Consider the following 15,429-nt stretch of genomic DNA (forward strand, 5'->3'; position numbering starts at 1 on the left):
GCCATCTGCAGGAGTTCAGAGGTGTATCAGTCAGATGTTTGGTGCAGTCATTTAGTTCATTCTTAAATGTATCAATAATCAACACATCAAAGGGAAACCGTGAATCAACCTGAGTTTATATAAATGAAACTGAATATTCAACGCTTTGATCAGCGGTTATTAAATCAGACATGTATTTTGTCTTTCTATTTTTACTTTTAAACTCTGATGTTTGCAGTGCGCTCCTGACCTGGATGGAGAGCTCACCAAGCGCTCAGCTCTCCCTCCTCTACTTCCTGTGTGCCGTTCCCATCTCCAAGTCGCTCGAGACCAGCTGGTATTGAAAGCTATGTACCCCAACTTTGATCCCTTGCACCGGGACATAAATGACCAGCGTTACTCCTGATTCAGCGCTGTCATGGTTTACCTCACTGTATGGTCACAGAAGACGCACCTCATGATGTCAGACCATGTTGGCACAACACAGCAACTGCTTATCCATGTCCTGATTAACTAGCGACTTTTTTGGCTGTGCGGAGATACTTTCATCTATGGATTTTCAATTTTCCAATATTTCTCTTCCAATAATACCTCCATCTCCATCTTGCTAGTTGTGACCTTGGCGCAAGCAATCTTAGCGAATCACCCACAAACCCTGGCAAACTATTACTGTTATTTTTATCCCTCTAATTACAGCAATGTGAGGTTTTTACAATCAGTGGCTGTATCACTCTTCATGAGAGGTGTCCTTACTCTACAAGCAGAGCCTACTTTCACTGGAAGTACAGAATAACAGTGAGAACTGGGCTAAATTAGTACTGTTCTTTCCTCCTTTGTCTATATCTTGGCACACAGATGTTAACCTTTTAAATGCGTATTACTCCAGTGCTGCACAAGATCACATCATCTGAAAATAATACAACCAGTTCAGTTCAGTTGTTACTTATTAGGCAGAGGTCTGGTAGAAAAGGTTGCTGTACCATTAGGGCAGCATTCTTCTCTGCTGCTTTGATTACACTCTGAAACCTCTTCCTGTTGTCCTCAGTGCAGGCCCCGTGCTGTGATAGTTAAACCAGCAGGCTCTCAATACTAGAGTGGTAGAAGGTCTTCAGCAGTTCGGTGTCCATACCGTTCTTCCTGAGGACCCTCCTGGAAGGACACTGTGATGTTGGTCCTCCTCACTGTCGGGCCCATGTCTGGACCGCTGGAAATTACAGTAAAATACACCCTGACATACATTTAAGAGTGGATATGTTAGACCGTGTAATGTAAGGTTGTATTTTGCTAATTTGAAAACAGCCAAAAGCTTGCAAGTGGAATATCATTGTCTTGGTTTTAATGTGCTGAAACAAAACAACTGTATGCATGTCTGTGTGGTGTGTGAATAACTAATGGAACTAACACCTCCAAATGCACAATTCAGGAAACAAATAAGTACTCAGTAAACAAGAGTGCAAACACAATGTCATTTATTCCGACCACATAACACATCTCAACAGAACTATTTAACTAACTTAAACAAGTAACAACAAGAACCATATATAACCATTAACGCAAACAATGACCAAATATGGACAAAAGAAAATTAAAAAAATCAATCACGAATAGTGTCTTTGAGTAACTGAACAGTCTCCTCCATGCCTGTCATTTCAAACATTTTTGTAACAAAGTCTGCATCCCGGCACTTTGGGCAGCTGGGTTCATGGGCCACCCATTGATCAATGCACACCTGGCAACCTATCAGGCCACGGCAGCATGAGCTTGCCACAGGGTTCCTCATTGGATCTGCAAGATGCATGAAAATTGTTTGTAAGAACAATTAGTTGTTCATGATTAGCAGCTTCATGTCAGTTTATTCACTTAAAGAGGAAATATGCCGGAGGTCCGGAATAGCTGACATAATTAATTACATGACCTGACAGATTAGGAGTGAGAATGGAGGCTCTCTGTCGAAATTAACCTATCCCCATAATTATAAACAATAGATTTAGGGATGTCCCCGATTTCATTAATTTTGGGGGATTGGTTATCGGCGGATCAGTACATGTGAAACCGATCTTACTGTCTTCTTCTCTGTAAAGAAAAGTTCAAGATTTGAGCCGATAGCTCCGGTATTTCTTCAGGACGTAGAGAAGCCAAGCTAAGCTAAGGTGTTTGTGTTGGAATCTCAGTGTCAAATCGTATTATCGAGTTGTATCACATGAGCTGAAAGATCCAATTGTAAAGCTTCTTGCGGTGACGTGCTGTGTCAAAGATCTTTAGTTGTCGAGATGCTTCACTCCTCTGTCTGTGAGTCGTCTCCATGAATGAAACTTTGTTATGAACGCAATAATTGACGTCTAAGGACTAATATATCAATGGAATAGTATGGAATTTTACACAGTGCTGTAATTTATGCTACTATTACCCTTGTTACTTGTTTTTGTGCAACTTTTTTTCATTGTATATTAGAAAAATACACTGCAAAGGGTAAAATATTTGATGGAGCTCATAGCAGATAAAAACTGCCTCTAAGAATGGCATGAGAAACAGTGAGCAAATGGGACAATTTTGACATTTGTATTATAGTTGCAAGTTATATTTTTAAAGATAACTTTTTTATCAGCAATAACACAAGACGTACCGGACGATAAATCCCCCCAAAAATGCCCCCTGGAGTCCAAAGGGTTAACAAAGGTCCACCGGAAAAACATGTCTTCAATTTGGCAGCATTATGTGGTGAAAAATCGGAATCGGCAAAAATCGGTATCGGTAGATCAAATTTTTTAAAGATCTGTGATCGGCCAGAAAACTGCATTCGGTCTACCCCTAAATAGATTAGTAGGTACATTCCCTATGATTATCAGTGTTTTTTGTTTTTTAATTTGTGGGGCAGCGATGTGAGCTTCTCAACACACAATGATAATTGAAGGAAATTAACCAACTCATACAACTTAGGGATTATTAAATGCTTAACTATGCCTTATATGTGTTACCTTACACACCTCTGCATATGACGCATTTGAATGTGGCCTTGACTGATGCCACCTCCTCATCCGTCAAGGCTATTGTGCTAACTTTATTGGCCCTGGCAAATTGTCCGAGGTCTTGGAGGGCTTTGGTGATTGCTGGCAGCTGTTCTGCTGCCAGGACCAGCTCCTCCATGTTTGTGATGTGGCTCTCCTCTGTGACACTGGTGGAAGGCAAAACAAATTTGCAAATGAGAAAAGGTCCCTGCGGTTCTCCAATTTTAACTTGTTGACACTGTAGTTAGTCATGAGTAGATAAGCAAGCAGCTTAGTACTTAGATTACTTGCTTGGCCTTGCAATTTAAATAGTTGTTAGCTAGTTAAAAGGATAACATATTTTACCATATATATTTAAAGAATGAAAAATATAAAAGAAAAATAAAAAAATAACATTGTAACACTGTCATCCATATATCTATCTCCATTGAGCATGAAAAATCATATTTAAAAACACTTCTTACCCACTCCTCCTCTTCTTCCTCCTTTGCAGCTCCTCAAAGTCCAGTTGTGGGACAGCAACAACCTTCCTGGCATTTTGTCTCCAGAAGGCTAGGCCTGAAGCAAAGATACAACGCTGATTATTTTGCTGAAGGAGGATAATGTCTACTGGTGTTTCTTTACCAGTTTAATAAGCATGTTAAATGTTGTTTTGTCAATAAAATAAGTTTTAGTTTAAGACTTTCCATGTATGAATAAGCATGAGGCTTTCTGAACTTATGGCTTTAATGGGCTGTCCTGTGGCAGACAGATGTCAGCAAATTCACAGAAGAGCTTGAACCTTGACCCCACCCCATGTCAATGATTTATAAGCAAGGAAAAGAAGTAGAGTAACATTCAGAAGTTAAAGTTTGTTACAAAACAAAGCAATGTTAGCAACACAAAATACACTATTGCGATTAGTCTATGTTACTGATTACTGTTTAGTAATTATGAGTGGTATTTGACGCTTATGGAATAAGAATAAGATATTTGCTCTAACAGGTGATTGGTATCACCCAACAGATGAGGTTACATCACTTACCTCTTGAAAAAGAGTTGAAGCTTGCCTGAATAAAACATTTAATTTCATCAAAGGATCGAGTGAACAAGGCATTCTGCCAAAGGTAAACAACTTAACATACCATTAGTCCCACTAGACTCCACTAACTTGTTCCCATGTCCATCGCATAGAACAATGTCCATATCGCTCCTCAGCTCCCTCCTCACTTTTTCAGACATTGCTGGAATTGTGGCATCAGCCAGGCTGAACTCCACAATGAGTGAGGCACCATCTATCGTCAGGCTGCCTCTTTCCACCCTTCCAAGTAATATATTCCTTCCAATGCAAAGACAAAGAGGGGAGAGGTACATAAGATTTGGCGATGATTAGAACTTTTGTGCATGTTATGCATGAGAGTTTTTAATCACCATTTCTTGTTTATTTTCTGTTAATAAACCATGACAAAGAAGGTTATTTGGTCTCATACCTGGTGAAAAGTTTGGCAGGACGTGGGGTAGGGGGCCCAGCATGTCCGGTGGATGTAGATGGTCTTGTCATAAAGGTGAAGGCTGGCTGTCTTGCAGGAGGAACTGTGACAATTAATCTTTTTTTTTTCATGAGATTTATGATGTTAGGTGACTATCAAAACCAACTCACGAGTTACCAAGAGGCTGACCAAGGGAATAAAAGCTATTTTCTGGACAAACTTCCATAGGCTAAGGCTTAAAACACAAACAGTGAAAAACCCACAAAAACCTTTAAAAACATCCAAAACAACAGTGCAAGCCAGCAAGCACGTGTGCTTCAGCAAAAAGTAGGAGCTGGTTTGATGATCAAGCATGTTTTTTTTTTAACTCCTCTAGCTTCCTGGAGATGAATATGGTGTCTGTACCTGCATGAAGTTTGCCCCCCATCCTCAATAAAATATAGTTTCTATTGTTTGTGCAGCATTTGCACTAGTTTATGCTGAAAAAAATTAGCGTTTGTCTTGTTTTAGAATTTATGGTATTGCAAGTTTACTATTGACACTGTGATATGTGTTTTGATGTAACATTGCTATGACTGTGACACCAACCACTCGTGATCACAGTTACAATTTAATTTGTGTTTTTATTACGGATGATCCCATCTCTATAAACGCCTACTTAAATTAAATATGAAATTGTAAGTGTAATAGCTGTAATTTGCCAGCAGAGGGAGTTTCTCCCAAAATGAGCGCTGGGTGTGTTGGCTTGCTGGGAGCTGCCTCTTTCTCATACCAGAACCTACCTCCTGCAGACTGCAGCTCGTGTGTTTTTGTAGTTTCCTTCCTGCAAAAATACCGGGCCCACCTGAGGGCTTGCAGCCTCCCATTGTAGTCAACATGAACTTAAAATGGTCTCTTTCCAAAGTACTGCAAAAATTTGCATTTTTCATTGCACTTCACCTGCTGATGTAAAATCACGAGTTTACGAGTGGTATCTAAGGCGAACACTGATAATGCATTGATATCAAATGGCCATTACAATCACAAACTTAAAATAAGTACACGGTTTATATAAATGGGACTGTCAGTAATAAAAACATTAATGCAACTGCAGTTGTGATCACGAGTGGTCGATGTCACAATCATGCTACATCAAACACACGTCAAAGTGTCAAGGGCAGCCCACAGAGAGAAAGTTATATGAGTTTATGCAATACTGGAAAAAACTGAACCAGCACAAATGATAATTTTTCAGCATAATCCAGCACAAACGAATGAGACCACTTTAGGCTCAGTTGGAAAATGGGAAGCTGCATGACCTCAAATTCACTTTTCAAAGAGTGTTAAATATCTCGAAATCTAAAGCAGCACCAACAATCACTTTTTCAACACAAACCAGCGCAAATGCAGCACAAAACTGCGTACTATTGAGACTATTTTCATCAAGTTTTATTGAGGATGGGGGCCCAACTTCACACAGGTTGTCTTTGTTCCTCTAAGATTGTAAATATAATGTACAATTTAGATGTGGACCAAACAATTGTCAATGCTATCTTAACTGTAGTAGAAAAAGTAGCCTACCATTTCTCACCCATTTTAGAAACACAGAACCAATAATGAATCAATTACAATTCAATTAATTTGTATAGCGACAATTCATAACAAAGTCATCTCAAGGCGCATCAATAACAGATAATAGCAGATAAATCAGTTACAATAATCATATGCTTTGGCCTTACCAGGAACCGCTTCAGACCGCTCCTCATCCCCACAGACCTCACATCGATGTAAGTCATCATCATCGATGTAGCCTGTGGTGCTGGGCAGTAGGACATCACCACCGTCCTTTATTAGATAAATTGTGGATGGGATCAGCTAAGGGAGAATGGAAGACAATGACTTTCAAAAGTTTGATACACTGTTATGCATCCACACAGTCCCACTTCAAACTTTGTTTTCTTCTCCTTCATTCCTAAAAGAACAACATGTCACTGTCCAGCCAGATCTTAATGTTATATTTTCCAAGTTGGCATATTGTCATGAACTATGGCTGGTATCACATAACATTGGTCTGTAATGCTTCCATCCAATGTTCTGTCCTGTTATTAGTCTTTAATTTAATGTGTTGCAGATTTTGTTTTTTTCTGACATGGTTTATATCAGTGCTTCTCAAACTTTTTAGATCCAGTGCCCTCTAGCTATTATCCAGACCTCCTTCCTCTCCCACCACAGATATACTGTATAAAAGTGGGATGAAATGAGACAAGATCACAGTATGAGGTAATTGAAAACATCAGGTAAGAATCTGATTTAGGATGACAAAGAGACCTTGCTGGGTCTGAGCTGGAATGATCTTATTTGTGCTGTTTCGGAAAAAGAAATGAATGAAAGAATGATAACATGTGGAAAACTAATATCTGCTGTTTAAATGTAGTTTTAGAGTTTTACCTGAATATCTAATGCCAGAGCAAACATATAAAGTTTTGGATTGCATCCGCCATGTGCCATCCCACCACAACAACCAAACTTTATTTTCCCTCACATTTTGTTACAAAGCCAAAAACTGCAGACACAAAGCCATAAATGGAGCATATTAACTGTTGTTATGGAAGAGTTTTAGTTAGAACATTAAAAGTTTCCCTCTGATTGAACATAACTCTACCACGTTATTGTTAAACACCATCATGTAATTACAGCAACTGTAATGAGAAAAATAAGAATTACCTTAAAAATCCGGGAAATGTTGTCCAGTGTCAGGTCCATGTGCCGAACATTAACACTGCGGGTCCCACGCCACAAAGTCACTCTTCCGAGATCCATATCCATATCCAGAACCAGAGAGAGGAATTAAGAGCAATGCTATTCGTTTCACACCGTCTGCCTTGCAGAAACGAATGCTTTGCCCGCTCAAATTTGTGACATGTCAAACGGGTATTAGTAGTCCTTAATAGGCCTACGTATCACGCACATTCACCCGCTCAAATTCGAAGTTGCTCCCGCGTATACTCACACAGAGATGGCTCTTGATGCACACCTAGATTTAATCAAAACTATGATGTCAAATGGCAAAACTTACAATGAAATTTCCAATACGTTGGTTTCAATGGGTTTGGAGAAAGGCGCGTCGGTCCCGAGTATAAAGAAATTCTGCGCAAGTCGGAACCTAAAAAAAAATAGACTGGTGTCAAAGTGTCAGTTGGAGGGCGCAGTTGTGGATGCAATTCAAGAGGTAAACGGCCTTCATATGATAATAAGTTTGAACATTGCTCACTGCCAGGTAGAGCAGCGGCGCTGCCTGTAGTAGGCCTACATAAACAGCAATTGATAGCATCATATTTAATTTAATGGTTGTAAACTGCCTATTCACAAACGGGATAGCCTGATTTGAAGACTGACATTTTTGTCATGCATTACTCTTCAGATCATGATGGCAACACAAATAACTGCATATTGGTGCTGGGTGGCCAGCTCTTGGCCACAGTGGCACTACACAATGAACGGATTTGTCACCCGTGTTCTGCTGAAAAAAGCACCTGTACGCATGCCGAGAAAAACTTGCTCCGCTAGAAGCCCAGTAACATGTTAGGGCTGGACAATTAATCGAATTTTAATCATGATTACAATCATGCCTTCTAACAATTATAAAAACACTGTAATCGAAGAAAAATCATTAATGTCACATGTATAACAGGAACACATATAGACTGGCTATTCATTTTTTTATTACCATTATTATTTTAATATATTATTTTACTCCTTTACTTATTTCAAATTTATTTGCAGTTGTTTCTTTAAAAAGTTATATTTGAGGTTGAGCTTTGGTGGTTCAATAAACACTTATTAAAATCAATAAATAATCGTGTACATTAATCGTGATTTCAATATCAATCAGAAGAATTGTGATTATTATTTTTTCCATAATCGTCCAGTCTACTACTGGTCTAACCACAGCCAATGTATCTTTATGATACTATAACATTTTATGTGTCCAAACCTCAGCTTGTGTGTGTGTTTGTGTTTAATACCTTTTATTCTTTTTTAGACAGGGCCGACTTATGGTCGGAGGTTGATGAAGGGATACCTCCATAGCAAAGGCATCCATGCCTCAGAAATGAGAGTTGCAGCTGCACTGAAGGCTGTTCAGCCTCCTTACCACGAGACTCGTTGCCAAGTGAGTATGCACTTAAAACTTCTTTGTGTTGTAGCCTATTTTAAGTTCAACGGTAAATGCAAATGCATTTCACATGTGTGACAATAAATCAGCCAGTGAAAAGGTCTGGATTTCCCTTTCTCATGTTTTTAAAAGTCTGTGCCCTACTGGGACTACTTTACTCGGAATGCACCAGGCCTCTTGTAGTTCTGTTGTGTCGTAATTGTTTTAAGTTTCATTTTTGGCCTGACCGCATGAGCCTAGCAGCCTAGCAGCTACACCGCAGAAATTGCCATTTGTGTTATATGCTGCATTAATCCTGTGTGTCTGAGTTCCGTGTGCGTTCGTACTTGACAAACCACACACACCAACAACCATACAAATACATCTATGCAGGAAACAAATCATCTGCACCTCCTGAACCTTCAGTAAATCTGGCTGAACTGTACTGATGGAGTTTGCCTTTTCCTTCTGACCGAGGACGATTCAGTTGACGCGCAATCCCGAATCAGTTAAACGCATACAATCCCAAAAACATGTTCTTCTAGTTGATGTTAGTGCTTTTCAATAAATGGCTCAATTTTTGTGAGATATGAAATTTTATCCATTTACAGCTTGCCTACAAACAGTTTATTGCCCCATTTCTATCTTTTAAGTCAAATATCCCTTTCAGTTACATTGAAACCATTGTCAATCTTTTCTCTAGGGCTTGAGGAATCTCAATCCCATGCCGTATCAAGCGGCATATTTTGGTCAAAAGCTTCACATGGACCAAAATGAAAAGATGGCCATGTATGGGGTGACATATGTGGTGGCCATAGATGGCTATAGCAGCAAGATTGTGGCCTACTCCATCATGCCTGTAAAAAACAATCTTGTTATATATGATGAAGTGTACAGGTGAGTTGATATGTGGATTATATATGTACAAAGCTGTGTGATTTCTGATGAAAAATGTTTTACTGATGAAAGTTTTTAACAACTGCCCTTCAAGTGAAGTTTAAGTTGAAGAAAGTTTGATAGTGTTTTGGCTTACAGTTGTATAGGAAAGAATAAGAGCCAGCTTGGACTGGACTGATCAAAACAATGTGCAGCTCATAGCAATAAAAATGAAAAGTCTTTACCCTGTTGGCTTTTTATTATATGTTTTGTAGTATTATTATTATTAATTTTTCTAATGCAGCATGACATGATTAAGGGATGAGAAAAAATTTTTGAATGTATTTGGGTAGTAGTAAATATAAAATTATACATTGTAATTATCCACAGCCAACTGATGAGTCCATTCAAATATAAAATATGTCATTAATTTGTGATAGGGTGTGCAATTTGAATGAAATGGTTACGTTTTTTTGAGCTTTTATTTCTCTTTTCATTGATTGAAAAGGAATGCTGTTGTGACCTATGGCCTTTGGGATCAGCTGAGGGTGGATCACGGAGGAGAATTCTATCTCTCACTCTATATCCAGGAAAAACTGTCAGGGTACAGGTTTCGGCAAGACAGGGAACCATGCCAGCAGACAGCATCAACAAGGGTATTTAAAAGCTTTTCAAAATATAATTTTTCTCAACATGAAATATGTGTGTATGGGTATGTATTTTTCACAACAGAATTGAACAGAACAGAACTTATTGATGTTTTTGAATTCCCTTCTGCTCTACATTTTCACAGAACCACAGGATCGAACGTGTGTGGCCAGAGGTGAACAACAGGGTCACCTATCCACTGAAGGCAGCCCTGGTTCACCTGGTGGACCAAGAGCTTATTGATATGGACGACAGCACAGTCCGATACTGTGTGTCAAACCTGACCTGTCAGGTAGCCAGGATCGGAATCCAACGCTTTATTGATGCTTGGAATTCTCACACAGTTTCAGGTATTTCTTCAATTTTATGAGTTGTCACCGCGACACAAAAATAAGTTCCCATACCTGGGAGGTTGTTATGAGAATAACTTCCCCCTCAGCAGCACCTGGTATTGCCTGCTGCTTTCTCTGTTCCCACTGAACATTTTCAAGTTCAAAATGTTACCGTAAACGATGTGTAAATACAGCTCATCTTAAAAGCATTTTAAAAGAGTCCCTCAATTATTACACATTTTGTTTTATAGACTTAATTTGATAATAAGTTTAATTTTTTCATCATAACTCAACACAAATTAAAGGATTTTAAAGGATTTTAAAAATATAATCATTAGATTTACATAAGAACTGACAAACTAGCTCATTTATTGTTTTTTGGCTGCAAATCAGCACATAATGATTTCCTTCTTGATGACACATTCACATGAATTTGATATTACATAAGTTAAGCACCTGACAACACTTTACTGTTGGTGTTACAGTTGCCTGTCAGGCCAAATCAGACATACATGGACACAAACAGTTTATTTCTGTGTAATGTCAGTAGACTTTAGCATTACTGATACTGGGATGGGGACAGTTTGTTACAGTACAGTACAGCAGAGTGTGTCTCAATACCAAGAGAAACATACTGTACACTGATTCAACATTGTCTTTCATAAGGAAGAGGGATTCCAAATGTCCTGGCTGAAGGTGGATGTCAGGTGAAGCTGTCAGAACAACATCTGCCAGGTTCAGCAGAGGCTGCTGATCTCTACCTGCAGGAGAGGGGGGCAAACCTGACCAGAGAGTCAATATTTGGCACCAATCCCTTTCAGTCTCTGGAAGACCAGCAAAATGCAGAACAGCAGTTCAACATTGCATACCCAGACTTGGGGAGTCTGTTTAACAGTGCCGTGAACCAACAGCATCGCCCCTTCCAGGAAGCTGTAATGGAGCTGATCTCTGTTTTGCGGAGACAACAAGTCTAGAGGGAAATATGTGTTTAATTTTCTTTTGTCCATATTTGGTCATTGTTTGCGTTAATGGTTATATATGGTTCTTGTTGTTACTTGTTTAAGTTAGTTAAATAGTTCTGTTGAGATGTGTTATGTGGTCGGAATAAATGACATTGTGTTTGCACTCTTGTTTACTGAGTACTTATTTGTTTCCTGAATTGTGCATTTGGAGGTGTTAGTTCCATTAGTTATTCACACACCACACAGACATGCATACAGTTGTTTTGTTTCAGCACATTAAAACCAAGACAATGATATTCCACTTGCAAGCTTTTGGCTGTTTTCAAATTAGCAAAATACAACCTTACATTACACGGTCTAACATATCCACTCTTAAATGTATGTCAGGGTGTATTTTACTGTAATTTCCAGCGGTCCAGACATGGGCCCGACAGTGAGGAGGACCAACATCACAGTGTCCTTCCAGGAGGGTCCTCAGGAAGAACGGTATGGACACCGAACTGCTGAAGACCTTCTACCACTCTAGTATTGAGAGCCTGCTGGTTTAACTATCACAGCACGGGGCCTGCACTGAGGACAACAGGAAGAGGTTTCAGAGTGTAATCAAAGCAGCAGAGAAGAATGCTGCCCTAATGGTACAGCAACCTTTTCTACCAGACCTCTGCCTAATAAGTAACAACTGAACTGAACTGGTTGTATTATTTTCAGATGATGTGATCTTGTGCAGCACTGGAGTAATACGCATTTAAAAGGTTAACATCTGTGTGCCAAGATATAGACAAAGGAGGAAAGAACAGTACTAATTTAGCCCAGTTCTCACTGTTATTCTGTACTTCCAGTGAAAGTAGGCTCTGCTTGTAGAGTAAGGACACCTCTCATGAAGAGTGATACAGCCACTGATTGTAAAAACCTCACATTGCTGTAATTAGAGGGATAAAAATAACAGTAATAGTTTGCCAGGGTTTGTGGGTGATTCGCTAAGATTGCTTGCGCCAAGGTCACAACTAGCAAGATGGAGATGGAGGTATTATTGGAAGAGAAATATTGGAAAATTGAAAATCCATAGATGAAAGTATCTCCGCACAGCCAAAAAAGTCGCTAGTTAATCAGGACATGGATAAGCAGTTGCTGTGTTGTGCCAACATGGTCTGACATCATGAGGTGCGTCTTCTGTGACCATACAGTGAGGTAAACCATGACAGCGCTGAATCAGGAGTAACGCTGGTCATTTATGTCCCGGTGCAAGGGATCAAAGTTGGGGTACATAGCTTTCAATACCAGCTGGTCTCGAGCGACTTGGAGATGGGAACGGCACACAGGAAGTAGAGGAGGGAGAGCTGAGCGCTTGGTGAGCTCTCCATCCAGGTCAGGAGCGCACTGCAAACATCAGAGTTTAAAAGTAAAAATAGAAAGACAAAATACATGTCTGATTTAATAACCGCTGATCAAAGCGTTGAATATTCAGTTTCATTTATATAAACTCAGGTTGATTCACGGTTTCCCTTTGATGTGTTGATTATTGATACATTTAAGAATGAACTAAATGACTGCACCAAACATCTGACTGATACACCTCTGAACTCCTGCAGATGGCTGCCTCCGCTCTCACCCAGAGGGTGCAGCCTCGCGCCTGCCTTTAAAAAGTGTTAAATCAAGGCGCAGAAATAGCGGCCGCACATTTACAGTAGTATTCAAATAGTGCGTGCAGAGCTGTCTCATCCCAGTCATCATTGCACGTTCTGGCTGAAATGTCCATAATGCAGATTCTCTCCAGGCAAACGTGCAAATCAGGTGTATAGTATTGTAAGGCGCAATCCATTTGTCATTTTAGATCAGCGACTTTTGCTGTGATGTCAGGTAGTTTTGATACCCGCAAACCAGATCCGGTCCAGATCCTGGAAAGTTGTTTTCGTGAACAATGACGAAATTATTTCATTGACGACCCATGACGAGACGCGTGCGCGAGTTAGGAGACGAGACTAGAGAAAATGTTTGAGGAACTGTCAGACATTTAGATTCGGAGATTTCAGCCTGTTGCTGTAATCTGTCAAAAGCTGCAGCCGCTCCTTGTTTGGACACGCCCACCACCTGGATGCACTACACACCTGCTGTCACACATAAACACGCGCGCTCACACACACACGTACACTGTTGAGTTTATTCATTGATGCAATGATGAGTGAATTCGTAGCTTCAACAAAGGGGTTCGTTGGTGGGAAACGGCGAGATGATGCTTAACATCCATCAGAAAGAAAAACACAACGCGTTGTAGAGGGAGGTGCCAATAAATGTGCCAGCATACAGCAACGAAGGTCTGTAGGCTACTGTGGTCTATGTAAAGTTAAAATAGTTAAACGCACTTAACAGCTTCGTTATTGAGGCACGCAGATTTGCTGCTTTGATCCGGTTTATTGTGTGATTGATGACATGCGTAATGGAATGTAGGCTACATAGTTGTGGAACATTAAACAAGGCAAACTGTAATTCAACTTGACAAATGAGTGCGTGGCAAACTGGACAAACTGAAGCGGTCAACAAAACTACGGCTGACCAGCTCTCCTCTCTCTGGCAAACCAGCGCCAGAGCCCCCCATCACCATGGCAACCAAAAAAAACAATCCATAAAACCATTGATCACTATCCATGACGACTTATATGGCTCCTACACAGATAGAATAATGATTAAACATCTCGTTCTGGCAAACAACCAGCTGTTTGCACGCTACTTTTGTTCTGAAGTGTTAACACTCTCCTTCCGCTTCCGGTCTGCCAGCCGTCACTATCTCGAATAAGAAACAAAAAAACGAAACAAGGAATTTGCAAAAACCAAATTTCGGCCGTTATTTGATTTGGATCTTTTCGTTTTTTCGTTTTATTGGGCCGAAAGCAAAAACCGTTTTTCCGTTTTTGGTTTAAAACGAAAAAAAGAAAAGGGGGCGCTGTTTCTGTTATTTCGTTTTTTGGTTTTGTCAGAAAAACGGATTATACTTTGATACCCGGACCGGGGTAGACTATTCATATGCAACCTCACACACAGTCACAGGTGATACAAAAGAATAAAAGAAAAACAAACAAACAAAAAATCTGAATAGGCGTGCATGATTTAATGAATGAACTTGTTTGTCTATTTTAAACTCAATATTTTTAAATCTGTGTTAAAGTATCCGGTTTAAAAGGAGCTCCGATGTTGAAATCTGTTTTTCATCTGTTTTTATCTGTTTGTACACGGTTGCCATAACAACCGCTTGAGAGCGCTGTGTTTAATGGTTTTCAAACGATGCACTTGTTTAACAAGTTCCACACAGGGAATCAAACAGAGGCACATGGATACAGGGTAATTAGTGAGGAGACTGTGACTACAAAGAAAAAAAAACCGGGCTGCTGCGCGACTTCAAAGAAGAAGAAGAAGTAGAAGAAAAAAAATATGAATTACAAACAAACTTTTCTTAATGAGAGAGAAATGACATTTTCCACTTGCTGCACGCAGTACTCAGCCAGTAACAGAAGCACCACTGTAGACTTGCTTTGAGCTGATGCCTGACAGGAAAAATAAAACGGACACGGAAGTTGGTTGATGCTTGAAACCCCAACATGTTATAGCAACTGTGGTGTGCGTATTCATATTAGTCTGCATTTAAACAGTAATATGTATAACATTTGTACAAATATACACAAAGAATCGAAAGATTTGATGAATGAATCCCATTCAAGTGACACGACTTCATGAATGAACATCAGTATTACAACACTGCCCCCTAGCGTCAGAAGTTGGCCACGAGAACTTGATAAGTGCAACTTTTATTACACCTAATCATTTAACTGTCACATCAGAATGATTAACCACAGCACTTATAAACCACAACAAAACGGACTATAAAATATGAATTTTCGCCCATTATTGTGCATTTTGTTTTATTTTTATTTTTTTGCATTATGCAATCTACAAACAGTTCAAATGCAAACACTTGTAACAAACAATGAATTCCTGATATATAAGCATAATATATGTAAATAATTCAAGTTAAAC

At 39.5% G+C, this 15,429-nt stretch overlaps 2 protein-coding genes across 2 annotated transcripts; one reads left to right on the forward strand and one right to left on the reverse strand.

The window, feature by feature from the left end:
• Window positions 1–1,431: 1,431 nt before the first annotated feature.
• LOC121650610 lies at window positions 1,432–7,344 on the reverse strand. Its single transcript, XM_042002177.1, has 8 exons — window positions 7,157–7,344; window positions 6,172–6,307; window positions 4,454–4,556; window positions 4,131–4,302; window positions 4,009–4,081; window positions 3,449–3,542; window positions 2,964–3,151; window positions 1,432–1,764 (listed from the first exon to the last, which is right to left on the reverse strand). The coding sequence occupies exons 1-8, from the start codon at window positions 7,256–7,258 to the stop codon at window positions 1,574–1,576; spliced, it is 1,059 nt and encodes a 352-aa protein (XP_041858111.1). The 5' UTR covers window positions 7,259–7,344; the 3' UTR covers window positions 1,432–1,573.
• Window positions 6,302–11,571, forward strand: LOC121650762. The gene is made up of 6 exons (XM_042002480.1): window positions 6,302–6,712; window positions 8,475–8,603; window positions 9,289–9,482; window positions 9,970–10,117; window positions 10,255–10,459; window positions 11,108–11,571. The coding sequence occupies exons 2-6, from the start codon at window positions 8,502–8,504 to the stop codon at window positions 11,413–11,415; spliced, it is 957 nt and encodes a 318-aa protein (XP_041858414.1). The 5' UTR covers window positions 6,302–6,712; window positions 8,475–8,501; the 3' UTR covers window positions 11,416–11,571.
• The last annotated feature ends 3,858 nt before the right edge of the window (window positions 11,572–15,429 follow it).

The sequence above is a fragment of the Melanotaenia boesemani genome, chromosome 12 (genome assembly GCF_017639745.1).
Source record: "Melanotaenia boesemani isolate fMelBoe1 chromosome 12, fMelBoe1.pri, whole genome shotgun sequence".
Lineage (NCBI taxonomy): Eukaryota > Metazoa > Chordata > Actinopteri > Atheriniformes > Melanotaeniidae > Melanotaenia > Melanotaenia boesemani.

Bases quoted from the DNA above. Each gene is read 5' to 3' on its own strand.
- LOC121650610 (XM_042002177.1), bottom strand. From the start codon at position 7,258: ATGGATATGGATCTCGGAAGAGTGACTTTGTGGCGTGGGACCCGCAGT. The intron at 6,308-7,156 runs GTAATTCTTATT...ATTCTCCCTTAG, and splicing joins ACATTTCCCGGATTTTTAAG to CTGATCCCATCCACAATTTA. The intron at 1,765-2,963 runs GTGTGTAAGGTA...TGCATCTTGCAG, and splicing joins CAAATGCGTCATATGCAGAG to ATCCAATGAGGAACCCTGTG.
- LOC121650762 (XM_042002480.1), top strand. From the start codon at position 8,502: ATGAAGGGATACCTCCATAGCAAAGGCATCCATGCCTCAGAAATGAGA. The intron at 10,118-10,254 runs GTATTTAAAAGC...ACATTTTCACAG, and splicing joins AGCAGACAGCATCAACAAGG to AACCACAGGATCGAACGTGT. The intron at 10,460-11,107 runs GTATTTCTTCAA...GTCTTTCATAAG, and splicing joins GAATTCTCACACAGTTTCAG to GAAGAGGGATTCCAAATGTC.